Here is a 15,514-nt window from a genome sequence, read left to right on the forward strand (position 1 = left end):
CGTGATGGCCACAGTTCAGGCAGTTTCCCTTAAATGAATCAGGGCGTTACAGCAGAAGTCCACACTGGGAAATGGATTCTTGAAAAAAGAAGAGCCTGATCCTGGCCTCTTCACCTGACGTTACTTTGGGATGTTTCCGGCTTGGAAACTTTAGAGGTTTCAGCTGAAAACTGCTCAGCTGTAGCTGTAGATCCAGATCTCATCAATCTTGATTAGTTTGAAACAAAAAATTACTGTTTGGTCTTTTTTTGAGTTGAGTTTGAGGTCTGAGGTAAAATCCCAGTTAAAGTAGTCAGACTTTCAGGGAGCGATCTAAAATTAGCAGTTGTGAAAAAAGCTGTCAGGAAATTCCTGAGAAGAGGACCTCAAACTGGAAACCAGCCAAATTTATATGAGGAAGTCTTGCGATTCCTACGTGCCCATTCCTGGACCTTTTTGTTCACACCTCATTAAAAAAAGTCCTTTATGGACTTTTTTTTGCCCCTGTAGTTACCCCAGTTTTCCTCGTCCTGGTTCTTCTTTTCAATTGGAGATTTGTGCAGAGGGTCGATGTTGTGAAGGATCTCCTTACGGGGCGACTCCCTCCCTTCACTGATGGCGGGCCAAACATCAAAACCATCCAGGCCCTGGCTCTGAACGGAAGGCAAACACTTCATTTACAGTAAGAGATTACAGAGCAGGGTAATGACGGGTATGCTGCTAAAAATACCAGAAGCAAGACTCATACATTTACTGGACACAAATAAAGAATAAGTAATTTCCTTGTAAAAGACGCCACTGACTTTTTGAATTACTACGTTTCCTGTAGCCAAGAAAGCATTGCTTATCTGCTGGCAGCAATGCAAATCTATCCACAGATCAAGCCAACAAAGCTTTTTGGACACTATACACAGACTGCACGGACTTAGAAATGAAAGTAATTTATATCCGAACAAAAACACAAAGCATGTTTGAGGCCAGTGTTTGGAAATGCTGCACTTATCATAATAGGTCCGGCTGATTTATCCAGATGACAGTAAAAGTAGGGACGGCTTTACAGTAGCACTGTTCAGTCTGAGGCCAACACAGAGATGAATATAGGCAGAGCTCTACTTTCATCTCTAATAATGACAACGAATAAACTTAATCTGAAATTAGGGGGAGACAGTAAGCGAGCTGAGGGACCAGAGATTGAGCTCTTTGGCAAGACGACTGGAAAAACATACAGATCCTGAACGGGGTGAGTTTACAGTAACAGAAGAGCTCGTATCGGTATCTCTCTCTGTTTTATAGCACAATAAAATGGTCAGTAACACACTGGGAGAGAGTCATTTTTCCATGCTGCTTAACTTTTATCCTCCCATATTTACTGTCTAAGAAGAAACATCAGAGACAAGTGCGAGAAAGTACAAGCAAACGGCTCCCACAGGTTATTGTTCTGACACAGGCCCACTGACCTGGCTGATGTTTCCTCCGGCCAGGCCCACCAGTGTAGGGAACCAGTCTGTGATGTGCATGAGAGCTTTAGAGACTCGTCTCCTGCGCCTGAGCAGAGGGCTGTGCACGAACCCCACGCCGCGGACTCCACCCTCCCAATATGTACCCTGAAACACAGCCAGCACATTTAATTTCATTCTGCTCTCTTTCATTTTGGTTAGCTGAGATTTTTATATGTTATCTGTAAAACTACTGCAGACGTGTGAAAGGCCTCTGGATACTTCGGTTGTGAGTCGTCTGCACATCGGTCTTGTTCCTGCACATCCTACATTTCACATTTGGCATCTGCAGAATTTTAAGGGCCTAGCAAAGAGTTCAGCTCTTTGTTGTGTTCCTCAACCCACCCCTGCGCAGCTTTCTTTAGCACCATTTTTACATATATAAAAAAGACTGAATGGGTTAGCAGAACAACAGGACTAAAGTAGAGCCAGGCACGTGTTTTGGGGTTTTAGCTGGCTCAAAATAGGTCACGGCTGATCCTCATACAGTTAAGAAAAGGAGTCTGCTCTCTGATTTAAAAGAAGTTTGTGTATGTTATTGTCATTTTTACCCATTTGTTAAACAAAATATTTATTTTAAGGTTGAGTGAAATAAACCCCACTTATAAAAGATTCCTTAAAAATCAGTCCTGGTGATTTTCCAACCTGGATTTGCCAACTGTGCCTACTGTAGATACATTTTAGACAGTCATGTGTAACCACATGGTGTGCATTACCAAGGGTGGATTGTGGGACATTAATGCTTTGCAGCAGCGATGAAGTCATTTGTTACTGGCGCTCACACAGGGGGACAAGTGGACAGTTGGAGCAGATCATCCAACCCTAGTCTGCTTAGGACGCTGCTGCATGTCAATCCACACGAATGGCATAAGTCAATGTGTCCCTGCAGGACACCGCAGAGTAAGGAAGAGATCGATGTTGTTCACGCCCCCTACACCTGCAAGTGGTTCTACATTTATAATGTAGGTATTAAATGAAATGATTTAACCAGACTACAGCCGTAATAATATTATCACAAAGCTGATAAAAGGACATTTATTGTGTTTCTTCATTTAAAACCAATCTTCTGGACTGTAGCTCTTTCATTACATCCCATATTAAGCTTGTCAGACTCATCTCGAAATAAAAATCTTATGAGGGCAATTTCCTAATTGGTCACAGACTGTATATAAAAGATGACTGCAAGATCCTGATTGTCCATAACCTTAAACTTGCACTGGTTTTAATGGCCACCAGGGGGTGTCTTCTCCAGCTAAAAAAGGCATTACTGACTGTGCCTTATTTTCTGTCACTCTCACATTCAGAACAGCAGTTCACAAAGCAGTGAGAGACGTCATTATGACTATGTGGACTTTTTATGAAGCCTATGCTTAGACGCCGTGCAGTTATTTTACCTTACGACCCCGCAGCGGCCAGTTGTTCCCGCCTGTGAAAGGCTGAGCGCCGTTGTCGGTGGAGTAGATGATGACGCTGTTTCGGTAGTATCCGTACTTTCTGAGGGCGTAGGTCACGTTTCGGACCGCTTCGTCCACCGTGGAAACCATGCCGGCGAAGTTTCTCCTGGGGACGTTGACCATGTCCCGGAAGGGGTAGATGTAGGACTCTGGAGGATTTAGAGGAGTGTGGACCGCCTGAAGGGAAACGTTACAGGATATTATTACATGTTTTTAAATTCTATCAACCATCCAAAATCAGCCGTAAACAACAAACATCTGGGCGGCGTGTTTTGAATTAAAACCTTTGAGTCTGTTTGAACAAACTGTCTCAAAAAAGCCAAACAAACAAACACTTCAATGTGGACTGTGCACTCTCTGAGCGCTCACACTCAGACATAAACAAACATGACATGCAAACACATCCTGTTGTGAACACTGGCCCCTCTGATCCCCCCTACACCCCTTTTTTTTAAACTTTTTGATTGGCTTTAACGTAACCCATCTTCTACAGATGTTTAATGTAACGACCTCAGCGCCGTACCTGGAAGGACAGCAGCAGGAAGAGCGGCCTCTCTGCAGGGTCGTGACTCTCCAGGATCTTGCGAGCTCTCTGTGTGAAGAGCGTGGTCGAGTATTTCCCCTCGTGGCCCCACGCTACGCCCTCATCGTCATGGAGATCGTAGCCACACAAGTCCTTGCCGTCACACGATTCATAACTAGACGCAGATGTAGAAATGTGAGTTACTGGAGTAAACACAGTAAAAAGACAGAGAGCAATCATGAAAACAGGTAATAATAGTAGTTGTGATTTACCTGTAGTAGTCCACACTTCCGGTTAACGAACCAAAGAAAGTGTCAAAACCTTTTCTGGTGGGCAGACACGCTTTCCTAAAGGAAAAAAAGATTACTGATTACAGATGTTTGGAGGGTTTGTAATACAAGCCTGACACCCCAACAACCAGCTGAGCAATGTGGACCATTTTATAGAAGAAATGATCACAAATGATGGCCGATGACTTTAAACGTCTTGATAAAAGTCAGGAACCTGATAACTGCTGTTCCCTTTTACTTGATATCCGTCCACTAACTCCAGTAAGTTAGATCATTCAGTGCTCTCTAGCTTGAATAGCCATGTTTCTTTCTCTTCATGCTGTCTGTTGTACAGAATAAGCACAGTAGGGAGTGTTCAGCACTATGCCAACTCAGTTCAACTGTAGGAGAGTTTAAAGCTCCAGCGAACTGTAGAATAAAGACCGATTGTGTTGTCTGGCAAGTTTCAGCCTGTGGCCTTCTTCCGGCTGATTATAAAAACATATCACAGATAACATTTTAAACAGTGGAACATTTCTATTGGACAGGTCATTTCTTGTAGGCGCCTCACTGCGTTATATTTAGACGTATATGATTGATTTGTACTGTTTCCACGCTACACTGATCATTTCTTAAAATGCGTCACTCAAAAAATGCATCACCATACACACTTTTAATTTTAAAAAATTATTGGTTTTACTGAGCGGTCTTTATACATGTAAAATGGCTAACAGCAATAGTTAGCTATTAATATATATTGGTTAACTAAACCGTTTTAGGTTCTGACTAATAAAAATAACCCCCCACTGCTTAGGACCACTGTGGGGTCTAGCTGTGGACCAAATTTGGTCCAACAACTCCTGCAAATTTCCATAACTTATAATGCTACATACTTCTGCTTGTCACAGCAGGAAAAGCACAGGTGCAGTCAACAGTTACATAAACTATTATGATGAGTCCAAGTAAACCATAATTGTGAGCCAGCATGCATCATACCAAAGCCCTGAAACCTTTAGCCAGGTGTGTGGAGACAGAAAGGCCGGCAGGGACTGGTCTCTTTTTTAAAAACACAGTATGTCACAGCTGAGATAAACAGAAAGACCGTCCTGCGTCATCTCATATTTTAACTAGTCATGAAAAAAAAAAGCAGAGTATCTTTTTACGTTTTTAAGAATGTGGACATAATTAAAAAATCTTCTTGTCCTTAGCACTTTTTAAAATCCGGTAAATTCAAAGTCAGCTGAACAACACCACATAATAACATACTACACCATGTTATTATTTACTTACAAGAAACAAAGTCAAATTGCAGAAGTAGTGTGTGAAAAACTAAGTGAACCCTTACTGCTTCCATAAGAATCCATTGGTCCATAAGTCCCAGCAAATTCGCTTTAAGGTGCAGAAACCCCAACAGTTACATCTTAGACTCTACAGGCCTCAGTTAGCATGTTAAATGTCAAAGTAAATGAGAGTACAATTAGAAAAAGACTGAAAAAGTATGGCTTGTTTGGGGTGGAAGGATAAGGCCTCTTCTCTCTAAAAGGAACATGGCAGCACTGCTTAGGTTTGCAAAGCTGCATCTGAACAAACCACAAGACTTCTGGAACAATGTTGTTTAGACAGACAAGACCAAAGTGTAGATGTCTGGTCATTTTGCAGAGCATCACATTTGGTAAAACCAAACACAGCACATCAGCACCAACATCTCATATCAGCTGTCAACCATAGTGTTGGAGGGGTGATGATTTGGGTTGCTCAGAGGACCTAAGCAGCTTGCAGTCATTGAGTTGACCACGAACCCCTCTGTATACCAAAGTACTGTGGAGTCAGATGTGAGGCCATTTCTTCGACAGCTAAAGCTTGGCCCAAATTGTGTCACACAAAAGGACAGCGATCAAAAGCACGGCAGCAGTCAAAGCCCAGACCCCAATCCAAAAGAAATGCCAAGGCATTGTCATGGCAGCGGTACATAAACAAATACCAGCAAAGCAAAGCACTCCTGTAAAGAAGAGTGGGCCAAGATTCCTTCACGATGATATGAAAAATTGATAAAGTCATACGGAAAAAGATTACTTCAAGTTAAGTAGTCCAGCTTCTGAATCATGACTGCATCACTGTTTCTCCACCATCTTTGTGTCAGCAGACTTTTCACCAAACAATATTTCTCCAAGTTATACTGAAGGCTCCCTCTCACCTGTAGAAACCCAGGTGCCACTTGCCAACCATATGTGTGGCGTAGCCGGCCTCGCGAAGCCTCTCAGGCAGAGTGTCCATGTGCGAGGGCAGACAGCTGGGCTGTCTGGGTCTGATAATGGAGTGCTGTAATCCCGTGTGGATCTGATATCTGGAAGAAAGAAAAAAAGAGCTGTTAGTGGGTTTGTAACAGGCAAGCCGCTCAGGCAGGAGCTTCCGTTTGGCCTCAGAGAAGACGCGGGGAGCTCATTATTAATCCTGGCTGCAGCTCAGGGCCTAATCAATAAACTCATTATTCAAACCTCATTTGAAACAGGAGCTTCACATGCAGCCATTTCTTCCTCATTTCACACATTCAAAGCCCTCTCTAATTCTTTAACGTGATTCTTGTGCTTCTCTAACATGTGAATTTAACTGCTTAGAGTGTATCCTAAAAAATGAGATTCTTGTAAATAAATGACCCACAATTTAATGTGTTGATTTAAAACTGGCTTAATATGAGTGTGGATTAAAACAATTGGCAGTGAATGAAAAACCGCTTGTTGGAGTTTCAAAATCCAACAGAAAACAGATGCCTTCAAGAAAGCTTATTATTGGCTCTACTGGACGTTTCTTCCCGTTAAAAGGGAGTTTTTCCTTCCCACTGTCGCCAAAGCGCTTGCTGAAAAGGGGTCAGATGATTGTTGGTATTTTCTCTGTTTTATTTTAAGGCAACTCTTGTTGTAATTTGGTGCTGTACAAAGAGCATTTCATTGAATTGTGCTATCAAAAAGCATTCAATCTAAATGTCAAGCTACAGATGTGGTGAAAATGCAATTAGTACAATGTGTAAACGCGGAGGTATTGCCCACAACAAATAAGAACTGCTGGCTAATAACTGCCGAGCACAAATCCTAAAGGAAAACCTGACACAACAAGCACAGCTGGAAGAAAAATGGAAAAAATGCCAAGACTCAAAGCGCTGACGCGAGAGCAAAGCTTCAAATTAACCCATCAACAGGGTAGCTTAAGTTCTGGAAAGAATGTGGATGCACTTCAAACGCTTTTTAATGTGGTAATGGCTTAATGTTGTAAATCTCTTACCATTAAAATGGAACAATCTGACAGTACATCCAGACAAATAAGACCAGAGGATATGAATTATAGCAGTTACATGCTATAAATTAATTAATGAGTCAATATTCGGACGGCTTTGATAATAAGATAATGATCTTTTTAAGTGTTTTTTTAAAATACTGAAACAAAGAGAAAACAATATGTATTGGTGTACATGAGACAGTTTATTAAGAGACTGGGCTAAATGTTGTCAAAATTTAATGTAAAGACTTCCGATATTTACTGTAGGAGGTCGGTAAAGGTGTGTTTGTACCTGCCGGTGATGAGCTGACTGCGCGACGGCGTGCAGATCGGCTGAACGTAGTAGTTTTCCAATTTCACGCCCTCTGCTGCCAGTTTGTCCAGAGTGGGAGTCTTGATGGTCGGGTTGTGGTAACCGATATCATTGAAACCCTGCAACAGATTCATGATTGCATCAAAGACTTTGTGTTTTAGAGTGTCACTTTAATTTGCCAAATAGATACTCAGTGGTTCCTATACTATACTGTAAGGAAGTAATGGGTCCAGGTGTGTGCCGCCTGCCTTTCCTTGTGTTTGTTTTGTCTGTATTTTCTATGGTACAGTTTTGTTTGTGAGCTGGAAACAGTGTTGCAACAGTTCCAGAGAAGCTTCATTACTCAGCCCCACACTGGTTGGTTTTTAAGGCTTGTGAGTCATTTTAAGATGCTGGGTCCTGTTACAATACTGTAGGAAACAATACTTTCTGCTTCTTGAGAAACTTAACAATGACCTATAAATCATTTAACCATCACAAACAGCACATAACTCAAGGGATGAACCAGTGTTGTGTCCGCACATAACAGACCACTTTAGAAAACAACCTGTTTTAAATAGCTTAGCTTTAAGCACTTTCTTTCTAATAGCCTGTCCCAAAATACATCATTTGTTCCCATTTCGTTAGCAAGGACATTCTCACAGCGCCATTAGCCAAAAACTTGGGACATCGCGCCATGGTGTGCAGTGTGTCCTTAAAAAAAACGAGGTAACATGAGAAGTGGAGAACAAAATAAGAAGTGAATTCAGAATTTAAAAATTTAGTTTCAAATTGTCATCAGTATGAAGCAGGTCAGGAGAGATGTGAACAGCAGGTGTCTACACAATACACAATGCAACACTATCAGTGATGGATTGGCCTCCCCAGAGCCCAGACCTCAACTTTAATGAAGCAATGTGGGATAACCTCGACAGATTGCAGAGCCAAAGGCAGCCAACATCCAAAGAAGAAGGCTGGAGCACTTTTCTTGAAGACTACTTGCCTAAGAGAGCTCAGGCTGTGTTGAAGAATGAAGATGGTGATGTCAAATATTGACTTCAAGCTCATCAGATTTGTAGAAACTCTGTTTTTGCCTTACAGACTGTATTTGAGGCTGCATTTCCATGTTTGCACCTTTCAATAAATTGCTGCATTTGTTTCCCATTTTCGTGCCAACATTTAAAGAAATTTTGTGCGGCTCAAGACTTATGCACAGCTCTGCACATAAAATGGTTTGTAATAAACTTGATCTAGCTGTTAAGTTGGTCTTAGTAAGGACCAGTCTGCAAAAGCGTAGCCTTAACTTCACCTGGCCTCACCGATGACATGATGCTTGCTTCCTAGCAGCCTGCGCTGTCTTGGTAATGTAGCATTTCTGATTTGCAGCAATTATGCAAAATCAAAGCTAAGCTAGCAAAAAGTCAATTTCACCAACAGTGTAATGAGAAAATTAACAGAGGTGTACAGACAGCAGCAAAACATTTGGTTGCTAAGCAGTCTAAATGTGATCTAAACAAGAAATCACAGGAAGTGAACAAACAGTTACTCCAATATGGAGGTCCTTCACTCAGAAAACAAAAACTGAAAACAAAACAAGCTAATAAAAAACAGTGGAAAGACCTCCTTTCCAGAGACATCTCAAAATCAGCTGCTCGTCAAGAGTAGTATTTTATGTAGGAAGTAGAAGATAAGATAAGATAAGATAACCTTTATTAGTCCCACACGTGGGAAGGTCAAGAAGGTCAAGCTGTGTAACTTTTAGGCTGGACCCGTGTATGTCTTACACTTTCTATGAGAGGATCTGCTTGGTTTTAAGTAAGCGTGACGGGACCTGTGGATTCATGTGTCACTGCCAAAAGGCTGCAGCTGTCACCGGGTCTGTGGGTTACTCTTTCTTCTGTGTGTGGTAATCTTGATCCTTAAGCTGAGCTGCTGCGTGGCGAAAACGAAGAAGTCGAACCATACCAAGTACGTAGAAACAATCAAAACTGACCACTGTGCGTGCTTCTAATGCGTGTATAAACTTTCAATCGATCTGACTTACGCATAGTGTCCTCACTGTTTGTTGGTTTTTTGGGAGGACTTCACGCGAGCACCTAGCCACACACAGTCTTCAATGACACTGCGGTGCAACATACTGAGTTTAAACAAGCACAACAGGAGTGTGTCTCTGTGGTACCTGCAGCTATCGGCGTCCACGACTAAAAATAATCCCCAGTTCAAAACGACAACTTATGACTGACTAACCTGAAATCCAGGGTTCTGGTCTTGATTCCAAAGTTGTGAATATCTTGTCTGTAACATCTGTTTTCATGCGGTGGATACGTGAAACCACATTTGAGATGGACTTGCCAAATTGAAATTCAGGTTTAAATCAGAGAGGTTATACTCAGAGAGGCGTTAAGTCTGCTCTCATGCGTGCTGTTTAATTCATTTCACTGCTTATAAACCAGATTTTTCAGCTACTTTCACACATATGGTTGTAAATGTTTTGGGAATGATTTGATTTCTATCCTCAATAATATATATTTATGTAAATACTATGATGTGTTTCCTCGTTTCAGTGGCACCGTCCAAGCATTTTGATTCAAGAAAACGCACTCGCACGACTCTCACACACACCTGATCGTCGGTGAGGATGAATACGATGTGCGGCTGGTTCTTCTTCTTCTGCGCCGTCTCGTCAGTCTGCTGCTGTATCTGGTTGTTCGGGGGCCGATGAGCCGACAGGCAGTCGAGGGTGAGCAAAACACTCAGCGCAGTCAGAGCCGCAGCTGCAGCAGCAGGGGCAGCCTGCATCCTTACAGCAGGAGCTCTGCGGAAAAGAACGACAACAAGAATATGACAATATGGCCACAACTTCTACGAACAAAACACCAGGGAAGAGTAGCTCAAAAATGTTAGACTCAGCACAAATTCACACAACCCTGCCATCAGTGGGGTGACTGACTGTAGATCACGAAACCACATTTGAGACAGACTTGCCAACTTGGCTGCAAATGTGATCTGAAACACTTCCATCTGGTGGACAGAGAGCTGAAACTCCGCGGAGGGCTTTCAGCTATTTACAATCTCTGGAACTGAGTAGCATGAATAAAAAAAATAAAGAAAAACGATTAGAATATTACCCGGAACCAAGAGAGAGCAGAAACAGGGCATTTGGAAGTGTTGGAAGAGGGTTTTATTACTTTTCTTTGATCATTTGCTGATTTATTTCACATTTTACACCCTAGGAGTGTCAAACGGGGATAAACTCCTCTGTCACTGGGGATATGGTGTTATAACAGCTGGATGATCACGGTCGCGCTTAGGAATGCACCGATGCTTGGAGCACGTTACACGCTTTCTAATGTCACGTATCAGACCTTTCCAGCAAACTCCGGTTAGTGTTTCTCAGATGGTCACAAAGAAAAACTGCCTGAATTAATTCTAATACTTGAAATGCATGGCTATCACAGTCCTGTGTTTGCACTGCTGTATTTCCTCAGAGCAGCCAGATTTTCATGTTCATGTAAACTTCCTCTCTTTCAGTTTAAACCGCTTTTTCAGGAAGTAACCTAACTGATGCCCCGATGGTCCAGAGACAACAGAGATTATGTAAGGCAAGTTGATTGGTCAGCAGCTGACGGTGTTTCCAAAACCGCACCCACGCCTTCACCCGTAAAACAATCTGAATAAAGTGAACCCTCACTGACTTCTAACTTCTGTTGCTGTCAGTGTTTTCACATTATGCGGTGTGATGTTAGTGAAAGAAAGACAGATTTCTCTGTAGCGTGGGAAACACAGCATGTGCATCAGGAGTCAGATTTACGGCCAAAAAGAAAGATAGCAAGCAAATGAGTGAGTCTCTCTGTACTTTAATCACAATCTAAACCTTGATTAGTTTTATCCCACCACCACTAAGACAAACCATCTTTCCACCTTTTACATCGTGACAGAAAAGCTGATGCTCGTTTCATTTGGAACGATCTTAAAATGCGGCAGATTTCATGTAAATGTTGCTCCATGCTCTCAGCATGAATAACTGCAGACAGTACTCCACTACATTTGATCAAAAACGTATCCTGTTTTCCTTCTCTCACCCCAACCGGTCGCAGCAGATGGCCCCGCCCCTCCCTGAGCCTGGTTCTGCTGGAGGTCTCTTCCTGTTAAAAGGGAGTTTTTCCTTCCCACTGTTGCCAAAGTGCTTGTTCATAGAGGGGGTCATATGATTGTTGGGGTTTTCTCTGTATGTATTATTGCAGGGTCTACCTTACAATATAAAGTGCTTTGAGGTGACTGTTGTTGTGATTTGGTGCTGTATAAATAAAGTTGAATTTTCAGATTTAAATCTAAATCTAAATTGAGTAATAACGTATGTGATGCTATTATGGATCATAAGGTATATAAAGTACACAGGATTTCCCTGCATATAAAACTTTTTGGTGCTCACCTAAACAATGTTTTGGCCTTCCGCTAATAAACATAAACATTTTTGCTCACCGAATGCTGAAACACAGCAAGAAAATGCACATACTGGTTTTAAGTAAGGTGAAATAGAGTCACTTTGTTAATTAAATGCAGGCCAATGATGTTTGCATGCATATTTACACCCTCAACTTCCCACCAGAGCCAGAAAAAACATGATACAGACACGAAAACTAGCTTGTTTACGCGGGTCAGTGAAGGTCTGAGCTGCAGACGGGGGAACCAGTGGGTAAAATGTTATTTTGTAACCTGGTGACAATTTAATTATAAACTTATAAAGCTGTAAAAAGACTAACTGACCAACATCTTTGAACAATAATTTCTTTTTTTTAAACAAGCCCGCCTTCTTGGCTGGAAAATGGCTTATTGTGAAATACTTGACCACATTCATGGAGTTTCAAACATATTTTAGAACTATGTGTGCCATGTTTCTCTTCAACTGTCCGATGTGTAGCCCATTGTTTACTTTATCTTGGTGAGTGCGTCTCTCTGCTGGCTCACACTGAGGACCGCTGTCAGTCTTGACTGATCTGATGAGTGAGTCACTTGTTAATAGATGTGTAAAATAACCTTTACAAGGCCCGAATGCTCTTTGATACTTCCTCGAATTGCCAGTGTTTAAACAATATTAAATTATCCATGACATTAAATAGTAACAAGGTTCAAAAAGGATCTTTTTAAACTCTCTAATCTTTATTTTCTCAACGCAAACTGTAACCGAGCGCTCTTTAAGAGGAAGGGTAACCTCAGACTGTTTTATCTGTATCATCTACGACATGTTTATTAACGTGAAAGCCAAGAAGACCATGTAATGTTGATTTTATATGTAAGCTGACGAAAAGCAGCTGTCTCAGCTTGATTGTAGAGTACTGGTTTCCAACTACTGGTGAGATACAGGTACTCATGGGAAAAGAAGCAGAGTAAGCTCTGACTAACCTTATATAACCTAGTTTTGCTTTGATGGAGTTAGTATATATTTAAATGCAGTATTTATCAGAAATAATAATAATAATAATAAAACTGTAATAATACTATATTAAGTCTGGTATCAGAGTATATCCAGGTCGAGAAAACTCAAGTCAGCATCGTTCATCTTATCCTCACCTCTGCTGTGTTATTTCAAAGCCAGGCCTGAATCAATACCTCGATACAAGGATCAATGGGAGTGAACGGCTCTTCTTCCCCCTCCTCTTCTCTCTCCTTCTTCTTCCTCTTCAGTTCATTCCTCACCCTTCGGCTTCTTCTTCTTCTTCAGCTCGGAGAACGCCTGGTTTGCAGAAAAGTTTGCAAAAGACGCCGCATGTCCTTTGAGTTTCCACCAGAGCCTCCTTCCTCCAGTCTGAAGAGTGCCTTCTCTCCCCGCAGATGAAATACGAGCGAAGGACAGCCGCACATAAACGCGCTTCCACCTCCGGCCTGACTCGCCAAAATAAAATACGCTCGACTCGTCATTTTAAAGTCACACAAGTCATTTTAAACTGCTGCTGTGAATGAAATGAAACCTCCTCCAGTTACCATAGTGACCACTGCAGGGCCGTAAATGAACCGTGATAACGTCAACAGGCTGAACGTGTAAACTGTCATAATAAAGCATTATTAATGAAATACAACTCTGATATCACTTAAACAAATGTTCCTGATAAACAGTGAATTAACTTCCTGTCCTGTAATCAGCATTTTCGTTGGGGACTCTTTTCCCTTTAGTAGGCAGTATATAATAATTAAGTCATATGGTGAGGTGTATTATGACCTAAATTTAGCTAAATATCACAGATCCTGAATTCAAATCTTTAAAAAAAAAACGTATGTAGTCGGTAGACGTTATAAAGGAGTTTTATCGGAGTTGTTTGTTGATGTATGGCATTTTTATGTCCCAGTGACAAATTGAATTGAATTTTATTTAGATAATAATTAAAAAAAACGCCTAAAGGCTGTCCAGCTGCAGAATAACAGGACTTCAAGGACTGCTCCAGATGAAATATTTGCTAAAAACAAACAAACAAACAAACAAAAACAGTCTTCGTTAAGAGCTCTCGTTAAGTTCTGTATTAATTTGGAAATTTCCCAGCTTAACATCCGCTCTTCTTGACTTTATTTCTGTAACTTAACGCTTATGGAAACCGGTAATAAAGCCGCAATAAATGCCGTTTCTTTCAACGGCGTTAAGTCTCTTTAATGTGTTTCTTGTAGTGTCAATACTGACACCGTCACTTTGTTCGTGTCTCCGGGAATAAAGGCAGGACTTCAGCCCAGCAGCCTGCCTGCAGACCGGACTGTTACAGGCAAAAGGAGTCCGCTGGCACTCGCAGGAAGCCAGAAATGCAAAATAAGGATCAAGTGATCCCAAAATATTCAGGATGAGGCAGGAAAATATGCTAGACTAAAAAAAACAAAAAAAACCCAGCTCCATTCAACCCTTATTAAAAATCAGAAAAAAATGGATAATACCAAACATCTAAAGACCACGTGTGCAGACAAATATGAGAAAGGTGGCATTTAGAAGTCTGTGTCCAGATGGAGTCTGTTATTTCTAAATGTACCTACATTGTAGACGGTGGGTCTTACAAAACAAGAACACATGTCATCAGTATGAGGTCTTCATAGTGCTTAGTTGCTCGTTTTAATCTTTGTTTCCAGCTTTGGATTGTCACATTTGGAAACGGTTTTCATTTAAAACGCTCAGTTACTTTATTATATAACTGAGACGTTTGTTTGATTTAAATTCAAACCTGGCAAAGTTTTGTAGAGAAGGTTGCTCAGATGTTTTGCTGTGATGTCTTTAGATATTAGACTTTACACTCATAGAGACAATAAGCACAAAACAAGGGCGCCACAGAGGCTGTGTTACTCAAGACATGGAGCTGTTTCATTTGGCCCCTTAATTTATTTTGAAAGTTAAAAGAGAAATCATGTTTCTCCAAGCGGTGCCACTTTTGTCCATGGATGGATGACTGACTGACTGGTTATTCAGAATATCTTAGCAAAATCTAGTGAGACTCTTTTATCTTGTTGGATGGAGCCTTTCTGAAATCCCTCTTCAAATGATACTGTTTTTTCTGTCTCTGTCCAAATAGTCCCAACTACAGTGGGACCCTCTGCCTGTGCTGCGTCCTTTGCCAAGTTTCCAACAAACACAGCGTTGAAAGAGGCTGTGCGTGATTTATTAAGGCCTGATTCACTGGCAGTGAGCAGTACATGCAGGAATACTACCAGACATTGTTGCTGCTCCCTCAGTTGCTCACCCAGCAAGCCACAGAATTTCTGTCCTAATGTTCCTAATAAAACAATATCAACACCCAATCTGGGAATTCATGGAGATTATAATGTGCCTATAATGGAATTTATCCATTGCAGCTATTGAAGTCCATTTCTGATATTAAAAAATGTGAGAAGTTAAATGAAATGTCAAATTGTCATCATTTTTATTATTTTCATTAAGTCAGTGTTGACTTTTATTTTTTTAAAATAGACGCTGTATCATAGTAAACAAATAGTCAAGCCCACATTGAGCTAAGCTAAAATATTGACTTTCTCTGACGTCCACAGCCCCTTTGATCTTAAGTGGGTCAGCACAGTGAAACTCCTCTTCCTGTTTCTTTAGAGAAACTTACGTTTAATCAATACGATTTTTTAAATATAAGAAAAAGAAGCACAATTACAACTGTGCATTTCATGTTTTCTACTTGATAAAGAAATGCTGCTGTAGTAAATTAAAGAAAGCTGTCCACATGTAAGAAGTAAATGTGTAAAGTAATAAAATAACT

General features: G+C 41.1%; 1 protein-coding gene across 2 annotated transcripts in view; it reads right to left on the minus strand.

Moving 5' to 3' along the window:
• The window catches only part of LOC102314026 (arylsulfatase I), a 20,680-nt gene extending 7,472 nt beyond the window's left edge, over positions 1–13,208 (minus strand). The window contains exons 1-9 of one of the 2 annotated variants that reach the window (XM_005918029.2): positions 12,894–13,208; positions 9,906–10,098; positions 7,284–7,423; positions 5,916–6,065; positions 3,725–3,799; positions 3,453–3,627; positions 2,870–3,106; positions 1,437–1,583; positions 494–632 (exon numbers count right to left, since the gene is read on the minus strand). In XM_005918029.2, the coding sequence (XP_005918091.1) occupies positions 494–632; positions 1,437–1,583; positions 2,870–3,106; positions 3,453–3,627; positions 3,725–3,799; positions 5,916–6,065; positions 7,284–7,423; positions 9,906–10,082 (1,240 nt within the window). In that variant the 5' untranslated portion in view covers positions 10,083–10,098; positions 12,894–13,208. Of the gene's footprint in view, positions 1–493; positions 633–1,436; positions 1,584–2,869; positions 3,107–3,452; positions 3,628–3,724; positions 3,800–5,915; positions 6,066–7,283; positions 7,424–9,905; positions 10,099–12,854 lie in introns of both variants that reach the window. The other variant, XM_042219041.1, reaches the window with a different exon arrangement.
• Between the last annotated feature and the right edge of the window lie 2,306 nt (positions 13,209–15,514).

Source organism: Haplochromis burtoni, unplaced genomic scaffold (assembly GCF_018398535.1).
Source record: "Haplochromis burtoni strain Fernald_Lab_line unplaced genomic scaffold, NCSU_Asbu1 Contig_27, whole genome shotgun sequence".
In the NCBI taxonomy this organism is placed as follows: Eukaryota; Metazoa; Chordata; class Actinopteri; order Cichliformes; family Cichlidae; genus Haplochromis; species Haplochromis burtoni.